Source organism: Pelobates fuscus, chromosome 2 (genome assembly GCF_036172605.1).
Source record: "Pelobates fuscus isolate aPelFus1 chromosome 2, aPelFus1.pri, whole genome shotgun sequence".
Classification (NCBI taxonomy): domain Eukaryota; kingdom Metazoa; phylum Chordata; class Amphibia; order Anura; family Pelobatidae; genus Pelobates; species Pelobates fuscus.
In genome coordinates, this window is record NC_086318.1 from 189778110 (window position 1) to 189798847 (window position 20738).

Below are 20738 nucleotides of genomic sequence, written 5' to 3' on the forward strand. Positions count from 1 at the left end.
TGTGGTTGTTTTCCTTTATGTGCGTGTGGGTTTTAGGTGTATGCTGTTTATATAGCTGTATCTAATTGTGGTTTCGTTCTGGCATTCTTGGGTTGTGCAGGATTTACGTCTGGTTAAGATGAGTCTTGGTCTCCACCGGGTCAGTGTGTCTTTAGTTGGCCCTTTCACTGTTTGTATTCTCGTTGTGTCTCTGCGTGAGTTTGCCGGACCCCATCTCTAGTGCGGCAGGGAGTGTCCGGTTAGGTGATATAGAATTGTGACCATCGTGTTTGATTTAGCGCAAATCGTGGGGTTGTCTGTGTTGTGGTTGTCTGAGTTAGTTGTCTTCCCCAGTAGGTTTGGGGTCCAAAGTCCTATTTCAAGTCGTGTTTTGTTCTGTCTGTTTATCCTTTCTGCTCCCTCTCTGGTTCAGGAGAGTCTTTGTGAGACCAAGGTTTGGTTAAGTTCTCCGCGTTTTTCTTGCGTGCCTCCTCCTGTCTATCCTCCCTTCTGTACTATTGTTGGGTGTCTATTCTAGCTTGGGCTAAATCGAGTTTTTACAGTGTCTTTTGGTTGTACGTCTGTCGTATGTCCGTGGTTTCTGGGGGAAGGGGAGGGAAGGGGAGAGTGTCCAGTCGTATGGGTTTATACGAGTGTGGTGCTTCTTGTGGGTGTGTGTTCTCCTGTCGGGGGGCTAGTGCCGCCGCGGTAGCGCCCCCGTTCCCCCCCCCCCCCCCCCCCCGTGCCAGCACCCGCTGCTCTCTTAGATATGTAGTCCATCCATGGGAACCATGTCAGAGCACATTTGTCCGAGCGTCCCTGCAGGGAGGCCGTCATCATTTCCATGTTGTAAATTGTTTCTACCCTGTCAATCCATTGTTGGAAAGAGAGTATCATCGGGCATTTCCACATTGTTGGTATGAGCGTTTTCGCTGCCGTAAGCAGGTGTACGATAAGGCCTCTTTTGTATGTCTTCAGGGGTATGTGGTTATCTTTTAACAGCATCGGTAGCGGCTGGAAGGGGACTTCTGTACCTGTGATTTCTCTGATCATTCGATGTATCATCTGCCAATATGGTACGATGTGCGAGCATTTCCACCAAATGTGTATTCCTGTGCCTTCCTCTATGCCGCACCGCCAGCATTCACCTGGGATCGAGTTGTGAACGTGCCGTAGGACATCTGGTGTCCTGTACCCGTGCGTCAATATTTTATTGTTGCACTCTTGAAATTTGGTGCTTATGGACCCCTTGTGTGTCAGTAGCCCCAAAGTTCCTCAGGTCGGCAGGGCCAAGCCCTCCCGCCAACTTCGGGTTGTTAGTTATGGGTGTGAGCGGGTAGGGGGACGTTGTGAGTTTCTTGGCGTAGTGCACTCTGCACCAGACCCTCAGACGGGTAGTTCCAGGTCAGATTCTTGTTCTGGGGTCAGTTTACGGGTTACGTGGTCTTCCAGGTATGTAGCAATCCGTTCCTGGTGGAGTCTTGCTGCTATTCCCTTCCTGTTTTGTGTTTGGTCATATAGCACCACATAGTATTCTCGGAACGCTTTTAAAATGCCCTCAGGGAGCCGTGTGATGCCTCCTTCTCTCGTGTGGACTTTGTGGACGTGTTGTGATCTCCGCTTCTCCTGGAGCATCCTTGCCAGCAGTCTGCCACTTTTATTGGAGTGTTCATAGAAATATCTAGATGTTTTCCTGGCGGTGTGTAGCCGTCCTTGAGACAGTATATCCCGGAGCTTTCTGCGGGTCTCCGTGAGGCGGAGGTGTGTACTTTCGTCCAGGGTGGTCTTGTGTTCATTTTCAAGTTCCGTTATTTGTCTTGTCAGGTTAGCAATTTGTGCTTTCCATTGTTTTTTGCGCCTGGTGCTAGCTGTTATGAGGTGTCCCCGGATAACACATTTATAGGCCTCCCAGAGTGTTAATGGTGGCGTGTCTGGGTTGTCGTTCGTTGTAAAGTAGTCAGTTAAGGCACGGGATACCGTGGTAGTGAGTTCCATGTCGTCCAGCAGGGATTCATTTAGTTTCCATTGCCTTTCTCTTGGCTTAAAGAGCGGGGAGCTTGTGTGAACCAGTACCGGCGCGTGGTCGGAGTGGTCCACGAGGCCTATGTCTGCGTTGTGTAGTAGGTTCAGGTATTCTTGGGCCATGAATATATAGTCTATGCGACTATATTGTGTGTGGACAGCTGAGTAATGCGTATAGTCGCGGCCTTCTGGGTGGAATGCTCTCCAGCAGTCCACCAGCCGCACCTTGTGCAGGGATCGTTGTGCGGCTCTCAGGCACTGTGTGGGGATTGCACTTTGGCCCCTGGAGGTGTCCTGGAGGGGGTCCAGCGGCATGTTCAGGTCTCCAGCCACTATCAGCAGGCCCTCCCTGAACCTCTCCAGCTTGGCCAGCGTCCGGCTCAAGAATGTGTGTTGTTTTCTATTTGGACTGTACAGGCATGCGAAGGTGTAAACATGGTCTACGATGGTGCCCTTAAGGAAGAGATATCTTCCGTTCGGATCTGCTAGAGACTGTGTGCTTTGGAATGGTACTGAGTGGGCGAATAATATCTCAACTCCTGCTTTTTTGGCTTCGTTGTGGTTCGTGTAGTATCCCATCGGAAAGCGTTGGTTCGCTAGTTTAGGTGCGTCTCTGCCTCTGAGGTGAGTCTCTTGCAGGAACGCCACGGACACTTTCGCGTTCCACAGTCGGGGTTGCAGATGGGCACGTTTTTCTGGAGTGTTAAGTCCCTGGACATTATTGGACCAGTACGTCAGTTGAGCCGGGGTAAACCCCTGCGTGGCTGCCATCTTAGGGGGGGGTGCAGCAGTGGGACGCCCCACTCGCCGTGGCACTGGAGGCATGGGGGGAAGGGGGTTGTCTTGTTCGTAGGGGTCAAGGAAGGTGATGTGGTGAGGGGTCCAACTGGCCCCTCGGGTGGGGGTTGTATGGGTGTGACGTCAACCCTGTACCGGGTTCAAAAGTTCCTGGGGTCCGGCTATACGTCTGTCCCGTGGAACCCCGGTTTTATTTACAGTCTGGGTCTATCTCAGTGAGGTTCGGTGCCGCCGTGGGCAGAGGTGTTATATGGTCAAGTGGTCAGTTGTCGTCTTCCGTCTCCGTCAGCTCCCAACCTGTCGGGAGTGTTTGTGGTCGCTATGTCCAATTGTGTAAGTTTGGGGATGTTGTATATGTTTGTGTCCATCCGGTCCCGTTTGGTGTAATGCGTACATCTTTTTGCTCTGCTGCCTGTTTTCTGTTGGTGTGTCCCTCCCATGTCCCCCTCTGTATGCATCTGTGGTTCTTTGTTTCTCCCTCAAATCGTTCCCTGCTGTTCTTAGATCAGAGCTCCACCAGTGCACCCAAGTGTAGGTTAGTGTTTGAGTGGGTCGTGGGCCAGCGGTCTGTGTGGTTAGCAGTGGCGTATTTTGTGTTTGTCTGTGGTGTGGCACCTGGTAGGTGGGACCTAATATCGTTATTTAGATCCTTTGCTGGGCTGCTGTCGGTCATGGCCATCCTCTAACTTAGTGGTTTCTCCCTTACTTGGGTGTACGCTTGTAGGGGTCTGTGTGTTTTGCTATTGTGTTAGTCGTGAAGTATATCCGTATTTTAGGCGTTTGCATTACGTGCTGGTTTGAGGCTGGGTGCGTGAGCGCGTGGGGGGGGGGGGGACTTCTGGCGCGGGGTTTATCCGCTATGGGGCCTCCTTCCTGGTCCAATTTCTTCCTAACATTTTCTTCCCTTTTACCCCTATTCTGGCACTTATAATAAATCACTTCATCTACTTCTCCCTCTTCTCTACTTTGTTTTCCAGCAGTTTCAGCTTTCTGTGCCCATTCCATATCAGACCCCTCCTTCTGATTCCCCTCTTTGTACTTTTTTATTCTATGCTAGAGCAACGGCTAGAGTCTAGTATTCAGGTTTTTACATACAGTGCGTTAACAGTGGTTATGGGTTGCATGTATGGGGGGGCCACCAGCTTACTGGTATACGCTACAGATCTAATAAACTTTGCACAGTAGTTTTTCCCCCTCCTCAACAGCTTAGAGATTCTACTACCCAACGCCCTTTTCACCGCAGATCGTACCCGCCCATGTCCCCCCCGGATCCCCCTAGTCCATTCCCCCGCCGCCCAGACCGCAATTCTCATAGTGGTCCAAGTGTAAGAACTGCTTATGAGTGACCGTCATCTGTTATGGACCCGGTTGATATCGGCAAGGGACCTCTTAGTGTCTCTTTTACCCCCGTGAAAACCCTTTCCCTCCCAACCTGGGGGGTTCCCCCTCTTCATGCGCCTTAGCTTTGGGACTTTCCGGGGAGACACTTTATCCCGCTGTTAACCCCCAGGGTTGACCCCCCACCTAATTAGTGCCTGCAGGCGAGGTTTAGGGAGAGTACATACCCCAAGTATGGCCTTCGTGTGATATGGTCCGGACCAGCGGGACCCCAAGAACACATGGGTCAGGGTTGCGGGGTGCGTATCCTTGGTTCGGTTCGGGGGTGGAGACCTTGTTAAGAGTGCTTGGCTGTCTATTCGGGGACCTCAGGGCCTCCCCTGCGCTGTTGCGGGGTGGGTTCTGCTCGGAGGTTGTGTGCCACTTCCGACGGTCCCGCCGCCCGGGCCGGAGGACCCTCCAGGATCCAGTTCGGGATCTGTATCGCAGGCAGGCCTGCTGCGTTCAGAAAGCGGGGGACATCGTCCCCACTTGTAGGGTATTCTCCTCTCCTGTAGCATCCGGGTTAGCGGTCTCAGTGCTCGGCGAGCATCAATGGTGATTGTGGACAGGTCTTGATAGAGGGAGACCTGGGAGTCCATGTATATGATCCTTTGTTGCGCTCTAGCTGCTTGCATTATGGTTTCCTTTAGTTGGAAGGATTCCAGCGAGCATATGATGTCTCTTCGTAGGCAGTCTCTTCTGGGAGCCCGCAGGGCCCGGTGTGCCCTTTCGATGCCGAAATTGCTGGGGGGCTGTTTCACCCAAGAGGTGCGTGAACAAGTCTGTGAGGGCATCTTGGGGGACTTCCCCCTCTGTCTCCGAGAGGCCTCTGATTCTTATGTTCTTGCAGCGGCCTCTATTATCGAGGTCTTCGACTTGGCGGCGGATGTCTAGTAGGATGTTTCCTTGCCTCCCAGTTGCCAGTTCAGCTGCTTGCCTGGATTGGGCGTTCTGTAGACGGTCCACTTCCAGGCCGTCCACGCGCTGCTCCAGCGCTGCAAGGTCTCTACGGACCGCTGTGATTTCCTCTCTGATGACTGCTCTCAGTTCCGCGACCATATCCACGTTGTCTTTGCGGGTAAGCATGCTAGCTGTGATTTTAGCTATGTCCGCTGATATTTGGGTCAGCGTGGAGGTCGCCGGTGAGGTCCGGTCTGAGTGTGCCACGCTGGAGGCCGGAGAGGCCGGTGCCGGCGTGACGGTGCCATCAGAGCCCCGCGGGCCCTGTGATGTTGTTAGGAATTCGTCCATCGGGCCGGGGTTGTGTCTTGCTGGGTTCACGCAGGAGGTACCTGCAGTGCCCATTCTCTTGGTTTTCCCCATTTTTAGCTTAATTGCGATGCTATTTTCCAGGGTTTAGCAGGTTGGGGCCTAGGAGCTCAGGTTAAGTGTGTCTCACTCCATCGGCATTCAGGCCACGCCCCCCCTCATCTTGTTATATGTCTGTCATCACCCTCCTTATGTCATATAGGTATTTAGGAATGGGTTCTGAATGATAAGTAAGAACATATCATTTTATTTTAATTTTTTTAAATAATAAAATACTGAGGGAGCCTTAATGACCACCCTATCTTCTACCAACATATATGGCATTTACTGCACCTTGGCATCAGAAGTGAAATGGGGAGCTAGTATCGTGTCGCTTCTTAATTTCATGCCTTTAAGTGCCAAACCTTCTTTTGTCAACCTTCTGCAGCCCCAGGAAGGTAGGGGGAGGGTGACACATAAAAAGTTGTATTATACATTATGTTTTGGGAAGATATGGGCAACTTTGTTCAGAGGTTTGCCAATAATAACTTGTAATTAATCCTGTAAATATTCTTAGAAATTACTACCAGCTGCGATGAAAAAAATATTAATTCTCATATTGGGTTAACACATATAGTGTGGATTAGTCTAAAGTACTGTGTCAAGCAAAGGATTTAAATAGCCGTGTGTGTGTGTGTGTGTATGTATATATATAATATACAATGGGCCTCCTTCTGAAAATGTAGAACAATAAAAGTAAACACAGTTACAATACAATGAGTCTGAACAAAGATCAATCATTCACACTGTGAGAGATGTGTAGTGTTTTAACATCTAATCCCTAGTTCAAAAATCAGACTTTTTTATCAATATCCTAGTGAGGGGATTTCCTTATGGAAATCATGCTGAGTTCATTATACATATTAAATATTCAAGAAAATAGCTAGTCTTATCTATCTACTAAGTTAACCGGATAGGCTCATAGAAATAGTTACAGTTATCACGCTCTCAGACTCAATAAGATTACAACACAATTAAATATATAAATCGTATACTCTATAATTCGAAAATGCAGTATACAAACCAGAGATCAATTATTAAATCATAGGGGAAAATAACTAGATTTTAAGAGTTCCCTCCACTTTTTACAAAGTAACAAGGAAGTCTGTGACTCTCTAATTATAAATAATAACTCAACAGGCATAAAAACCTACAGTATTATCTCTGATAATACTACATTACACACACTACACGCTGGTAGAATGGGACACCAACCACTGCACGCTGGCAGTCTCCCTACACCTAAACAGGTATAAAAAAAAAAATACAGTATTCTCTCTCATAATACTACATGACGCACTCTACTCGCTGGTAGAATGGGAATACAACCACTGCACACTGACAATCCCACTACTACCGTCTACAATAATACCAGGTTCAAAATTTAAGAGAAAAACAGGATAGCAGCTGCGAGTATTAAAATAGACCGAAAATAACTTCTGAATACTCACCAGCTGTTATCACAGTTCCATTGACAATCGCGAACGAGCTCCCAAAGCTGTAAGAATAAAATGAAGACCTCTTAAAATAATTGATAATTTCTTTGCTATGTAATTTAGCAATGTCTTGTTTGTCCTGCAATCTCTATGCAGCGATGGGAAGAAGCCACCATGACACACACATGTTCACAGTAACATATACAAAATGTCATTGCATATCACAGGTTATATTGTGTTCTTTAACAAGGCATGCTTTTACTTCTTTATTCAATCAGATAGTTACACCTGGTCTTAAGGGGACACTATAGTCACCAAAACAACTTTAGCTTAATGAAGCAGTTTTGGTGTGTAGATCATGCCCCTGCAGTCTCACTGCTTAATTCTCTGCCATTTAGGAGTTAAATCACTTTGTTTATGAACTCTAGTCACACCTCCTTCCATGTGACTTGCACAGCCTTCCTTAACATTTCTTGTAAAGAGTCATCTAATATTTATCCTTCCTTTATTGCATGTTCTGTTTTATTTAGATTTTCTAATCCCCTGTTATAATAGCTTGCTAGACCCTGCAAGAGCCTCCTGTATGTGATTAAAGTTCAATTTACAAAGCAAAAGATAAAATTGTTAAGGTAAATGACATCTGATTGAAAGTGAAACCAGTTTTTTTGTCATGCAGGCTCTGTCAATCATAGCCAGGGGAGGTGTGACAAGGGCTGCATAAACAGAAACAGAGTGATTTAACTCCTAAATGGCAGAGAATTGAGCAGTGAAACCTGAGAGGCATGATCTATTCACTAAAACTGCTTCATTAAGCTAAAGTTGTTTAGGTGACTATAGTGTTCCTTTAATTACCATAGGTTACTATGCAAACAGCAGTAAAGAGCTAGGATTTAGGAAAGAAGGTATAAAGTCCAAACTTGTAAATAACCAAAAAGCTTACTATGCTTAAACTTTGAAACTTGGTCTAGGGATTTATTCACCAACATATTAAATATAAAAAAGCATTAATATAATAACATTCCATCAGGCATAGTATATTTTATACACTATACACTATACGCTTAGAGTATCCCTTTAATGTTGAAGCTGACATAACTTGTTAACAGATCACTATTTTTTTTTACAGTTCCACTGATAACTAATAGCATGTAAACCTATGTTTGCATTTTGTTCCTGTATTACAAGGATGTATTGATACTTAATAAGGATGGCAAATTAAGTTACCTTGGCATTCTCAACCTTCAGTAGTAAGGAAGAACTACTGTGAGGTATTTTTGCCCCTTTTTATTTAGTGTATTGTAGCGTATGTAACATGCCATAACCGATGTAGTAATGAATATATGTTGCATCAATAGTTACTATAGAGATAAAGAAGATATGACTGATATTTTTTTCAGATTTCATCAGAATTTCTCATTTTAATAGACGTAATTTACAAAATAAAACGAGTTTAGTGATAAATACGGCATATTTATTGTTTTAAATAAGGTTTACTTTTAATCTATCATTTTGTGCTTTTTTTTTTTTTGTTGTTTTGCCGTTTTCAGAAACATGAAGGTGTCAACTGTCTCTCTGCACTATAACTGATATGAGTTGTAGTGGTTCTGGTCACCATTCAAACTCTAAGTCACATGGCTTTCCTATTTTCAAGAGAAAAGGCATGTTTTACAGTGCTGTCTAGGGACACCTCTAGTGGCAGTCATTCAGACAGCCACTAGGGGTGCATTCTGGGTCAGTGCTGCACAGTATGCAACACTGATGTTCAGTGTCCACACTCTGTATGGAGGCACTGAACGTTCCTGATAGAGATGAATTTGCTCGATGCATCTCTATGAGGAGATGCTGAATGATGCAGCGTGGCAGCCTCCCAATCCTTTCCTATTCCTTTAAGGTTCTGTTGAATAAAATATCTGTAATGTCTGCATGTTTAAACTTTCATTAAAGTGATGAAATGCTAACATTTGTACATTTTGCTTGCATGGGCTATTTTACTTCAGCATTTTGGTTTTAATGTTGAGAAATGTAAAATGTAACAGTTTTTTTTTTCTTTTGGTACATTATAAAGGCCTATATATTTACTTTTTCTTGTTGTACTCTTTCCATAGTGGAGCAAGTACCTGTAGAACCATATTACATCCCATTATCTCAAGCAGAGATTCTACAAGAGGGAAGTGATGTTACTCTTCTTTCTTGGGGCACACAGGTTAGTTTGAATGTTTTTGTTGTGTTTTGTCTTTTATCAACTTTTTACTTTGCGCAGTCATTTAGTTGGACCCTATTTTAGTATTTATATCTGAACTATATACATACTTTCAGTGAACGGGAGACCTGGGACTATTAGAGCCATGTTTTATGAATGACACGTCCAAGATTAGCCCAGTAGCAACACTCCCACATACCACTAGGTGACAATGGACATAATTCCTTGGAAATAATAATTAGGGATTGGTATTATTACTCAATGAAGCTTATGTGCAAGCAGGCATTCCTCCATAGTGTTTACATGCATAAGACATCCTGGGTGAATTGAATTAAAGGGTTAGTGTAGGTATAATAACCAATACATGCTAATTTAGTAGTTATGTTGCGATTAGGCTGTGGGTTCTTGGTCAAAACTTTTTTCATTGTATTTATTTATTTTTAAACCAATATCAAGGATCCCTAAAGGACCAACAGCCAGGCTCCCTGCTAGTCTGTAGCTAATGGAGACCTTTTGCTTCCTTATTAGTATTATAATTTTGAAACTGATGACAATGTACAGTTGTGTGAAACATGTCCAGCCATCACTGCTATATAAGTTTTGTATACATTTTATTGTACATTGCTATTGTGTTAGAGTAGCGGTTCCCAAGGACACAGGGATGCTGCAAGATCTTTTCCTGATGCTATTATCATATTATCATGTGCCTTCCTCTCCCCTGCCAGGGAGATCAGAGATCTCCCTCACTGGCCTGCTAGCAGTATAATTCTGGCAGGGGATGGAGGGAGAGAGGACCCGGGGGAACGCTAACCTATAGCTCCGCCGGGTTTGCCTCTCGAGAGCGCGGAGCATTGCCGCGGTTACCATGGCAATGCTCCGAATCTCGAGCTGCAGGCTAGAGTTTACCCTCACCACTAGAACCACCAGGGCTTCCCCACCGGACCACCAGGGATTGTCTTGTACTTTCCCCCCTCCCAGGCAAAAATAAGCAGGGAGGGGGGATATGAAAAAAAAAAAGTTTGAATTAATTTTTTAATAATATATTTATTTGCTCTCCTACCCCCACAGAGACACAATTACTCCCACACACAATGCAAGCTTCGTTTTCAGGCCCTGGTAAAGGTGTGTGGTGGGCTATCTCGGTTGTGCTTTTCCCTGTCACTTGTAGACATCCCTGGATTGCCAAATTGGTGCTCATATGGAGGGAAGAGCGTGAAGTATAGTGCTGAAAACGCTACTGCTCTGTATACTGCGTTTTCACATGACCTATACCTAGAGTGAGGTTGATTGTATGTATATGGCGGACTATTGTAGCTATACGTAGGACATCATTGGTCTACACCTCTGGGCTTCGGCGCCTTAATTTTACTTAGCTAAAGTAGAGGGGTGGGGGGGGGAGGGGGAGCGAAAAGGATCTATAGACCTTCACCATCCTCAGTAGTGTACACTAGTGTAAGTGTGTATCAAAAAATATCAACAGGCATTGAGACGGATCAAGAGAATAAAAGAAACTGAAAGCAGGCGAACAAAGTAAATTATGAACCCCCAACTGTTAAGGTTATAAGTATGGGCAACGTCCCTCTGCAACCAGGAAAGTCCTGTACCGCCTCGGGTTGTGGCTGCCGGATATGCATCTGAATGGGCAGTCTGAGGGATGGATGGGGTAACTCATGCAGGGTCCTAGATGTGTGCTGTTGTAGTGGCACTGCTTGGCCAAGGCTGGGTGAGCGCATCTTGTGGGAGGCCGAGGGTTTCCAAGATGGCTGCTGTTTTCTTCAGATCCCTGACAGTGTGAGCAGAGTCCCCTTTCGCTATGTGGAGTAGCCGTGGTGATCTCCAGCAATATGGGATATCGTGGGTGCGTAGCAGTGTGGTGAAGGGTTGTAAGGTTTTCCTCCATTTTAGGGTGTCGTCAGATAGGTCGGCGTAAAATGTGATTGCCATATTTTCAAGAGAGTGGAGAAGTCCCCTTAATTGCTGCCTGCACTGCTGCCTGCTCCCTACCGCTGCTGAATCTGACCACCAGGTCCCTGGATGCTGACTCAGGAGGTCTTCGAGGTTTCTGGATTCGGAATATCCCATCAAATGTAGTGCTCTTAGCTTGTTTAGGTGTTAGGAGAAACCCCATTAGCCTCCCCAACCCCAATAAGTGTGGGAGTTCCGCAGCTGGGATCGCCTCTGGGATACCTCTGATCTTAAAGTTATTTCGGCGTCTGCCGTCCTCCATCATTGCGAAACGGTGTTCAAAGACTGCTTGCTGTGCCTTGAGGGTCTGCACTTTGTTGGAGAGAGTGGTAAGTGTCTGGGCTTTTTCTGTCGCAGTTGTCTCCACTGTACCCAGTCGGCTCACCAAGCCAGTTAGATCAGACCGGAGTGAGGCCATGTCTGCTTGCAAAGTGAGCTGGAGATCGTGCAATAGCTCCTTCAGAGTAGCATTGGTCACTGGAGTAGAGTCTGCATTCTGTGGGGCAGTCTGGGGCCGTGGAAGGGGAGGTAGGTCAGCGGCTTCCATCCCCAGTATCGACTCCTCCGAGGAGTCAGAAAACCAGTCTGTCGGCGGTCATCTTGGGCCTGCATGCTAAGTGTGCTTGCCATGTTCATGCCCGTTCTGGGCTTGTCTGAGCATCGCTGCCAGCTGCACCTGTATTCCGGTTTGTAAGCGGTGAAAATTTTTTGAAATCATCAAAATACAGTGGTAAGATAAGGAGCTTGTCTTACATGCGTTTGTCTTGTTCAGCAGCTTGACCAGCCCCCTCAAAAAATATTGAAATATTAAGGGCGCCTTGAACCTAAAAAGTTTGGGAACCACCGTGTAAGAGGATAATTAGGGATTATTCTAGCTTCAGTGACTGACTATTCTAAATTTTATTAAAGACAGGAGGCGAAAATTTGCTTTGCTTTCTTTACTGAATCTTCACAGCAGCAAAGAAACAGTTAAACAATTGAAAACAAATTCAACCAATCAGAAGATATCCATACAGTAATATGTGGCTATGAGACTCTTCCCAACTCCTCTTTCTTGATGCAGCCGAAAGTCCACTGTGTAAACCAGAAAATAGCCCGCAAAACACAAAGCGTAATCAACCATGTAAACGAGACATAAAGAGTCCAATGAAGAGGCAAATCAAGGATGCCATGAAGGACAAGAAGAAACTTCACACTAGAACGAAAACAAAATTTGTGAAAGTATGGTGTGATTGCTAGACTGGCAGTCATACAAAAACAAACACTAATGTGACAAGTCGTGTCAATAATTATGCAATATGCATATATTATGAAAACTAGAGTAATCTAAACATCTTACAGTAAAACCATGATCAAAAGATACACGAGGCATGTAAAATGCATGTAAGACCTTACCTGAGTATCCACAAGTGAACAAAATAAAGGGGTAGAACATTGAAAGATTTAAAGAAGCCAACGGGTGGGAAAATATTCGCCTCCTGTCTTTAATAAAATTTCGATTATTCAGTCACTGAAGCTAGAATAAACCCTAATTTTATATCAAGACAGGATGCTTCATATTTGCTGATTTAACGCCTGGAGAGTAAATGTAAATAAACGTGAGATGCAGGTCGGAAATATAAGGTACGTAAAGTGGATTGTCGTCATCAATCAGCAGAAGATAGAACAGACATAGACCCCCTGGGGACCAAGGCAGAGGACACAGCCGCATCCGCACAAATGGGCACCAAAGGAAGCTTCAATGCTTGCAAGATGAAGAAGCCATCTAATACAAGAAGTAATCATGTGACAGTACACAGGGTTATTAGGACAAATATAATATGCAAACAGAGGTCCCAATTGAGCCTGAAGAGGGGAGATAAGTGACATATCGCTGTAAGCAACGAGCAACACAAAGAGAAGGTCTATCCAGAAAGTAAGGATACAAAACGAAGGGGGAAAGAACCTTTGTGCGCCAAACAACAGAAAATTGAACACCCTCAGGGTGAACGCAATAGCGTGGAAGTCAAAGGCCATGATATCAGAAATTTGAAGAAAGGAAACCAGACAAAGCAATAAGGCTATGAAGAAAAAAATGGTTGAGTGTGGAGCAATATATCAAGAAATGGTGGTTGTTTAGGTGATAAACCTTAAGTATATATGGAATGTGAGGGAATAGAGTTAATTAAAAATGATACTTGGTATTTAAGAGATGACCTCCATGTAGTTTACCTCAGCACATATAGAAAGAAATACATAAAGAACTCATAGTGTAGATTGTACAGAATTCACAATATAAACAGTGTTCCCACAAAGTATAGAACGGAAGAAAGGGATCAGTGCTCTCCATCTATACAAGATACAACAGAAACAATAATGAATAAGTAAAAAGTGGCAGCACACCTAAAAAGTAGGGCTCCCTCACAGGCCTTACAACGGAAATGGTACAGAAAAAAGAAAGGAAGGCAGCGCCACTAAAAACCACATAAATTAAGAGCATAGAATAGGTGTAACGGATCGCCTGGCACCCCGACTTGGTACCTCCGTTAATGGATGCTCCTAGCGCTTCCTGAGGACTCCAAGCACTCTGGCAGACACCACAATCACCGAATCCGAGAAACCTTTAAATTCTCCCAAGCATATGAATGCTGTAGACCATTGAATAGGAACCATACGAATATGCTTGTACTCCTAGCAGTCAACTGGAACAGCATGCAATAAATCCTTCCCCCAATAATGAGACGACACATCACTTTGAGGGTAAAACAGGAACTCTGGACTGGCTCATCCAGCCTGGCTTTTATTTCCATCTCACACATACAGGCCACACCCAGGGGGAGGCATAAAATAGCCAATCCGAGATATGGTACAACCCACACATCCCCTCCCCTTAGCCTGAGAGATAATCCACTTAATGTACAGTTTAAAACATAACTTTTACACAATATCTGTAACTTCAAAACCATACATCACATTCACATACAAATCACATATTCAGACGCAGCATACTTTAAACATAAACACTTCCAAAATTCAGGCAAATCCCTCCAGTGGATCAAAAGTTACACGGAAGTCCTTTTATGACCGACCGCAAGCACATTTTCTTGCCCAAAACAGTTCCATAGATTTGGGCTGTGCGGTCGGTCAATTCCTGGCATAAAAACGGCTAAGTCCCATTCGAAGTGTGCCTGTACTTCGACTTTAGTCGAAGTGTCGAAGTGGAGTTGATGTTAAGGGTCGGCAGTGTTCGAAGTTAAAATGGCCGCCGCCACGTGGTCCTTTGTCCGATACCGACAACTTCGGTAACTTCGACAGCTTCGACCGCTTCGACAGCTTCGACTGTGTCCAAAGTACCAATCTGTCCCCAAAGTATTTAAAGGGCTAGGGACAGTATTATACAATCCACATGCCCAAAAATAGTTCTTAAAGGGTCAGTACATTATGGTAGCAGTCCATAAGCCCCAATTCAGTCCCTTAAAGGGCAATATCTCCCAGGGACCATAATCACTGGGCAGGAGGCTAGCAACCAGGCTTCTCCAGTTCTCAGTGGCGAGGTTGGTTCCGCCACAATAGGCAGACTAAAATGCAATATATATATTAGATAATAAGCAAATAGAAGTCCAGAATAAATAGTCTGACTGGTAGATGAATCAAACAACGAGGTATATCTTTGTAGAGGTGAATACAGTCTTTAGTAGTGGGGGATTCTTCAGAGTGGTGTAGATGCGTCTTTGTACATCATATGAAATAAAAAAAAAAACAACTGATGGTGTAGTATGTCCCGGAAGGGGTAGAAGCAATAAAAGAGTATATGGTCTTAGCTCTAGTGTGTATAACGTACAGTGGTATAATCCCCACTTATGGGATACGTGAGGTCTTGGTATTCTTTCTTAATTAGGGGACCATATGTGGAAATAAAAGCAGGAACAGCAATAGTGCTCAAAGTATAAAATGCCAGAGGTGAGAAAATAAAAAAAACAAGTGGTTACTCACATTTAGTTGAACAGACTAACTGTTCAATTAATACAGCTTGAGTGGTATAATCCCCACCTAGGATTCTTGGGAGAATATCCTCACTGGAAAGTAAAAACACTTCTGGTGCAGGATAAAATGATGATGGTAGTAGTAAAAAAGTAAAATAATAGTAATAAAAAGTAAGATGGGTAACTCACAGTAAGAAAGTGGCCAAAATACCTTTATTTAAAACAACATAGTTTAAAAACCACAACGCGTTTGCAATAGTAGACAACCCAAGGTATTGCAAATGGGGCATGTCCAGTCTTTTTTTAGTAGCCACTTGGTCACAAACACTGGCCAAAATTGGCGTTCAAATTAATTTTTGGCATTTTTAACACACAAACAAATATGAACACTAATTTTGGCCAGTGTTTGTGACTAAGTGGCTACTAAAAAAAGACTGAACCTACCCCATTTGCAATACCTTGGGTTATCTACTTTTGCAAATGGTATGCCATCATGGGGGTAATTCTCATTCCTGGGCTACCATACAGTCTCAAAGGCAATGTAACTAATCTGGCGAATTTTATTGTGAAAAAAACTGAAACATTTAACATGCTATATTTGACCCTGTAGTTTCCCAAAACACAATAAAACCTGTACATAGGGGGTACTGTTTTATATGTGAGAAATCGCTGAATACAAATGTGTATTTTATTGCAGTAAAAGCAAACCATATTCACAGTTAAAATGTCACGTAGAACTAAAAACGTTTTAAAAACTTTTCTCCCATTTTTTTTTTTATATTTTATTCATATTAAATTATGCTTCATACCTAAATATTTGATGTTAAGTGAAAGCCCGGTTTCCCCTGAATAAAATGATGTATAAGTGTGGGTGCACATAATATGAAAAAGGCGAATTACGCCTGAGCAGACATATAGCGCAAATACAAGTTTTAGTTTACGTTTTGTTTTGATCACGTGTACATTTGGCTCAGTCCTTAAAGGGACTCTCCAGGCAGCCCCTGTTTACTCACCTGGTTCCAGCGCCGGGAGCCTCGTGAAGCCGCGCCCCCTATTTTGTCAAAATGACGAAATAGGCGGGCGCAAGCAGGGAGCAATCATACGCTTCCATTTGGAAGCGTCATTGCTCCCTTGTGCGAATGCGCGGCTTCGCCGCACATGCGCACAGACTTCAGAGGGCGGCATTCATGCCGCCCTCTGAAGTCCTCAGCGCACTACCGCGCATGCGCGCGGTGTGAGCGGACGCGAGCTGAGCTGACTGACAGCTCAGCTCGCGGTCTTTGCCCGCCCCCCTCCTCTGCTGACAGGCTGGAGAGAGAAGGCGCGCACACAGTGCCTTCTCTCTCCTGCACACGTCAGGCGTATTTTCAAACGTCTGACGTGTACAGGACATTTTTAGGGCCCTGCATGATAGGAAGTGCCTCTAGTGGCCGTCTGAGTGACGGCCACTGGAGGTATTCCTATCAATCAATGTAAACACTGTATTTTCTCTGAAAATACAGTGTTTACATTAGATTGCCTGCAGGGAGCTATAGATCTCACCTGAACAAATACATTAAGCTGTAGTTGTTCAGGTGACTATAGTGTCCCTTTAAGGGGTTAATTGTTACTGCTGGGAGGATTCAGTAAAGAAAGTAAAGCAAATATGAAGCCTCCTGTCTTGCCATAAAATTCTTGCTGTTTTTATTTCATTTCCCAGTAAATGTCTTTATCCTTAACGTGAATTTTACTGTATGTTGCCATGCATATTTTTTTATCTATGGACTAATTAAGTTGGACAACAAATGATTTTCCAATTTCAATATCAAATGAAAGTTTGTATCACCTTGTGGATTATTTGTCTGCCATCAATGGTTTCCAAAATCAAGTAGCAAAGTTAGTGTGGGCTGTTTTGTTTAGTAGTATAACTGAAAAATGGTTAAGGTTCTGAAATCTAAAGGATAGAGAGAGGAAATATACATTGAACATGGGCTTAGAATAAGAAAAATCACAAAGCTTGAAAATAGGGAGCTGTTCTTTCTCTGCTCTGCCCTGGAGGAAGGAACCCAGCTCAAAGCAGTTTATCAGTAGATTACTCTAGAAATGCCACTGTTCTCTGCACTTACTCTAAATACCACTTAAAGAAAAACTACTTGCACCATAACATTCAATTAAGTTGTTCTGGAGCCAGGAGGTCCCTAGTTCTTGCTTACCTTTAGGAGTTCACAAATGGTTTAACCACAAAGTCTGTACTTCAGATGGCACCATAACAATTTCATTTTGATGAAATTATTATTGGGCCCAATCTGTGTTTTTAGTCATGCTTGACATAATGCAAACATATGACACAAATCTTGAATGGTAGGGTCTTCATTTGAACAATTCTCTGTGCATTTGACACACTAACAAGTTGTGTAACTATATTTTAGGTTCACGTTATTCGAGAAGTGGCAGATATGGCACAAGAAAAGCTGGGCTTGTCCTGTGAAGTCATCGACTTGAGAACCATTTTACCATGGGATATAGAAACCGTGTGCAAGGTAAAACAACATTATACCTGTTTTGTGAATAGTTATGAATCATTACTGATTATTTACATTTATATGAAAAATAGAACAAAATAAACTGCTTCGCACTGGTTTCATTTTAGTTGTGAAAAATATATGTTCTTTGATGTAAACGAATTATGATTTTTGCAATATTGGAGTTTTTCTATCAATCTAAAATGTTTTTTGATAAACTTTTCATATATTTGAATATTTTTTGGATAAGCTTTTTAAACATTATTTACATTTTCACAATATATATATATCAACTTTTTAAAAATAATTTGACATATTGAATCACTTAAAAAGTTTATTCAAAAATATTAAATCAGGGTAGCTCCATTAAAGAACTGTCATCAAATGATCACTTCTCATTTAAAACATTTTTTATTACATTTAATGAAACTTAAGATTTATTTTTTTTAAATGATGAATGTTGATTTTTTTTTTTTTTAGAAAACCTTACTACTTTTTCTGGCTAAGCAGCCATGGTGTGTTATACATTACTGTTATCTGATCAACTGCTGTCCAGGCTAACTTGCCCGCTGCTGTGATTGTTTTATGTAAACCTGCAGCAGTAGGCAAGTTATAACAGTTATCCTTTAATAGGATATGATCATAGAGCATGGCAAGTATTGCTTCCTTTGAAAGATGTTACCATATTTTAATTGTAATGTGAAAACAGCACTCTCGGTTTTAGGGGTCTTTATTTTTTGCAAAGACCCCACAAGGTGAGAGTGGAGTTGGACAAATGGGGATCAGCTGAGGAGATATACTTACCTTATGTTGTCCCTCTTCGACACTGCCACCTTCCATGTTACGTTGATTCCTTGTGATTTCATCTGCCAGAAACCATTTTAATATATATAAAAAAATAAGAAAATGAATCCCTTACCATCAGTATGACATGACCCTTAGGCCATATACATGCACCTTGAGTCAGACAGTGTTTATAAACCTCTCCTTGCACAGTTCATTGACCTTATTAGACAGATTATCTGTCAAATTCAAACATTGTTAATCCCAAGGTACATGTATATGGCCGATAGATCCTGTCATATAATACAGATAGATATATATATATATTTATTTTCAAAGGGCCTTGCACACAAGCTACAGTGCCCGGTGCCGAAAGCCAAGACCAATAAGAATAATGTATCAATGGAGAGGCTTGCACTCACAGTCTTGTAGTATTTAAAAAGCAATATTTTATTGAAGATCCATTTAAAACAGAGCAGTGTCAACGTGTCAGTCCACGTGTCATCCTGAAGAAAGTCCCAGACGGCACTGAAACATTGATGACGATGCTCCGTTTTTAATGGATCTTCAATAAAAAATCGCTTTTTAAATACTACAAGTCCGTGAGTGCAAGCCTCTCCATTGATACATTATATATATATTTTCAGTTAAATGCCCCAGGGAGAGATGTTAAGTTTGCAATATACATTGCTGATACTCTGTAAAACATGGTATTGGTCCCTGGGGCGGAGCATTTGGAGAGCAGGCTGGGCCTGTGCTCCAACAGCACTAGTAGATCTGTAACAGAACAGAACTTGGATTTAACTTCAGAGTTCCAGATATGTGAACTAATTGACACTCACCTGCAGCTGGTCAATTAGCAGGCAGGACTTTAAAAGAAGAGATCAGCCTGCTGCAGAGTGAGGTAGAAAAAGCCAACTAGGAGAGCTGAAGGAGAGAGATAACAATTGTTTATTGCAAATCTATTTTGTTTTTGAAAATTAAGTGGGAAAGCCACCCAGTTACAGATAGTAATTTCTGTCTAGTAAGAGCAATGAATTTAGTTTTGTTTATTTTTATTTAAAGCACCTGATTTCTCATCAAATAAAAAGGAAAACTGAACTGGGTGTGTCCTGGACTTTGATTACCCTAGAGCAGTGTTTCCCAACCCAGTCCTCAAGGCACACCTACCAGTCCAGGATTTAAGGATTACCCAGTTTTGTCTAAGGTGTTTTTAGAAAAAAAAGAAAAAACACCTTAGACAAAACTGGGTAATCCTTAAATCCTGGACTGGTAGGTGTGCCTTGAGGACTGGGTTGGGAAACACAAGATTCTACCTGTAAAAGAGGTGGTTTGTTACAATATATATATATATATATATATATATATATATATATATATATATATATATATATATATATATATATATATATATATATACTCCCACCTGCCATCAGGGGGTGACAACCATAACGGTTGTCACAGGTCCGGCCACGTGTAGCGCCGGTGCCACAAGCATTTTATGGCCACCCAATGGGCCCCTTTAAAAATGCCAGCCACACCGCAAGATGTGCTGGAAGAGACTGTTGGTCACTTCATCCCAGCTCACTCCGCGCGGGAGAGGAGGCAGAGTGGACACCGTGAGGAGGGGAGAGGCAACCGACTCCCATCAGCCCCAGCCACCCTCCTGCACTGAAAAGGTAAGAAACAGGAGGGTGGCTGAAAAAAATTAGATCTGTATGTGTGTGTTTGTCAGTATGTGTGTGTTTGTCAGTATGTCTGTGTTTGTCAGTATGTCTGTGTGTGTGTGTGTGTGTGTCGGTCATTTTGGATCAGTGCATTGTTTGTGTGTGTGTATTCCTGTGGGCGGGCTTGGAGGCGGCCCTCCCCCGGGGGGCCCAGACCTTGAGCTTTGTTTCTGATGGCGGCCCTGTGTGTGTGTGTATGTATATGTAAATGTATATTTGTGTGTGTGTATATGTATGTATGTATGTGTGTGTGTATATATATATATATATATATATGTGTGTGTGTGTGTATATAAAAAAAATCCAAATGTATGGCTGCACTCACGATTAAAAGTCCAAAGTTTAATAGAAAAACGATTTAAAACATCAGTGGATCAACGTTTCAGTCACATACGACTTTCATTAGGATAATGTATATATATATATATGTGTGTGTGTGTATATCCCTTCATCAAGTTTTCTTCATGCATAGTTTGCTCTAGTAGGATCTCTTTCCATCTGTCCTTTTAAAACAATACTTAAAGGGTTACTATAATCATTTGCCACTATTCGTCTATTGGGCATTGTTATTGGAACCTCTTCCTTGAAACGCTAATAAATAGAGTTAAAACTTACCTGGAATCCAGCTGGTCTTCCTCCTTTGTCTGGGGTAAAACATAGCCTTGCTGTTTGAATTA

The 20738-nt window shown here is 43.1% G+C and overlaps 1 protein-coding gene across 1 annotated transcript in view; it reads left to right on the top strand.

Moving 5' to 3' along the window:
* Positions 1 to 20738, top strand: part of BCKDHB (branched chain keto acid dehydrogenase E1 subunit beta) — a 270779-nt gene that overhangs the window by 143074 nt on the left and 106967 nt on the right. The window contains exons 7-8 of the mRNA XM_063443021.1: positions 9029 to 9126; positions 17459 to 17569. Of these exons, the coding sequence (XP_063299091.1) occupies positions 9029 to 9126; positions 17459 to 17569 (209 nt within the window). The remainder of the gene's footprint in view (positions 1 to 9028; positions 9127 to 17458; positions 17570 to 20738) is intronic.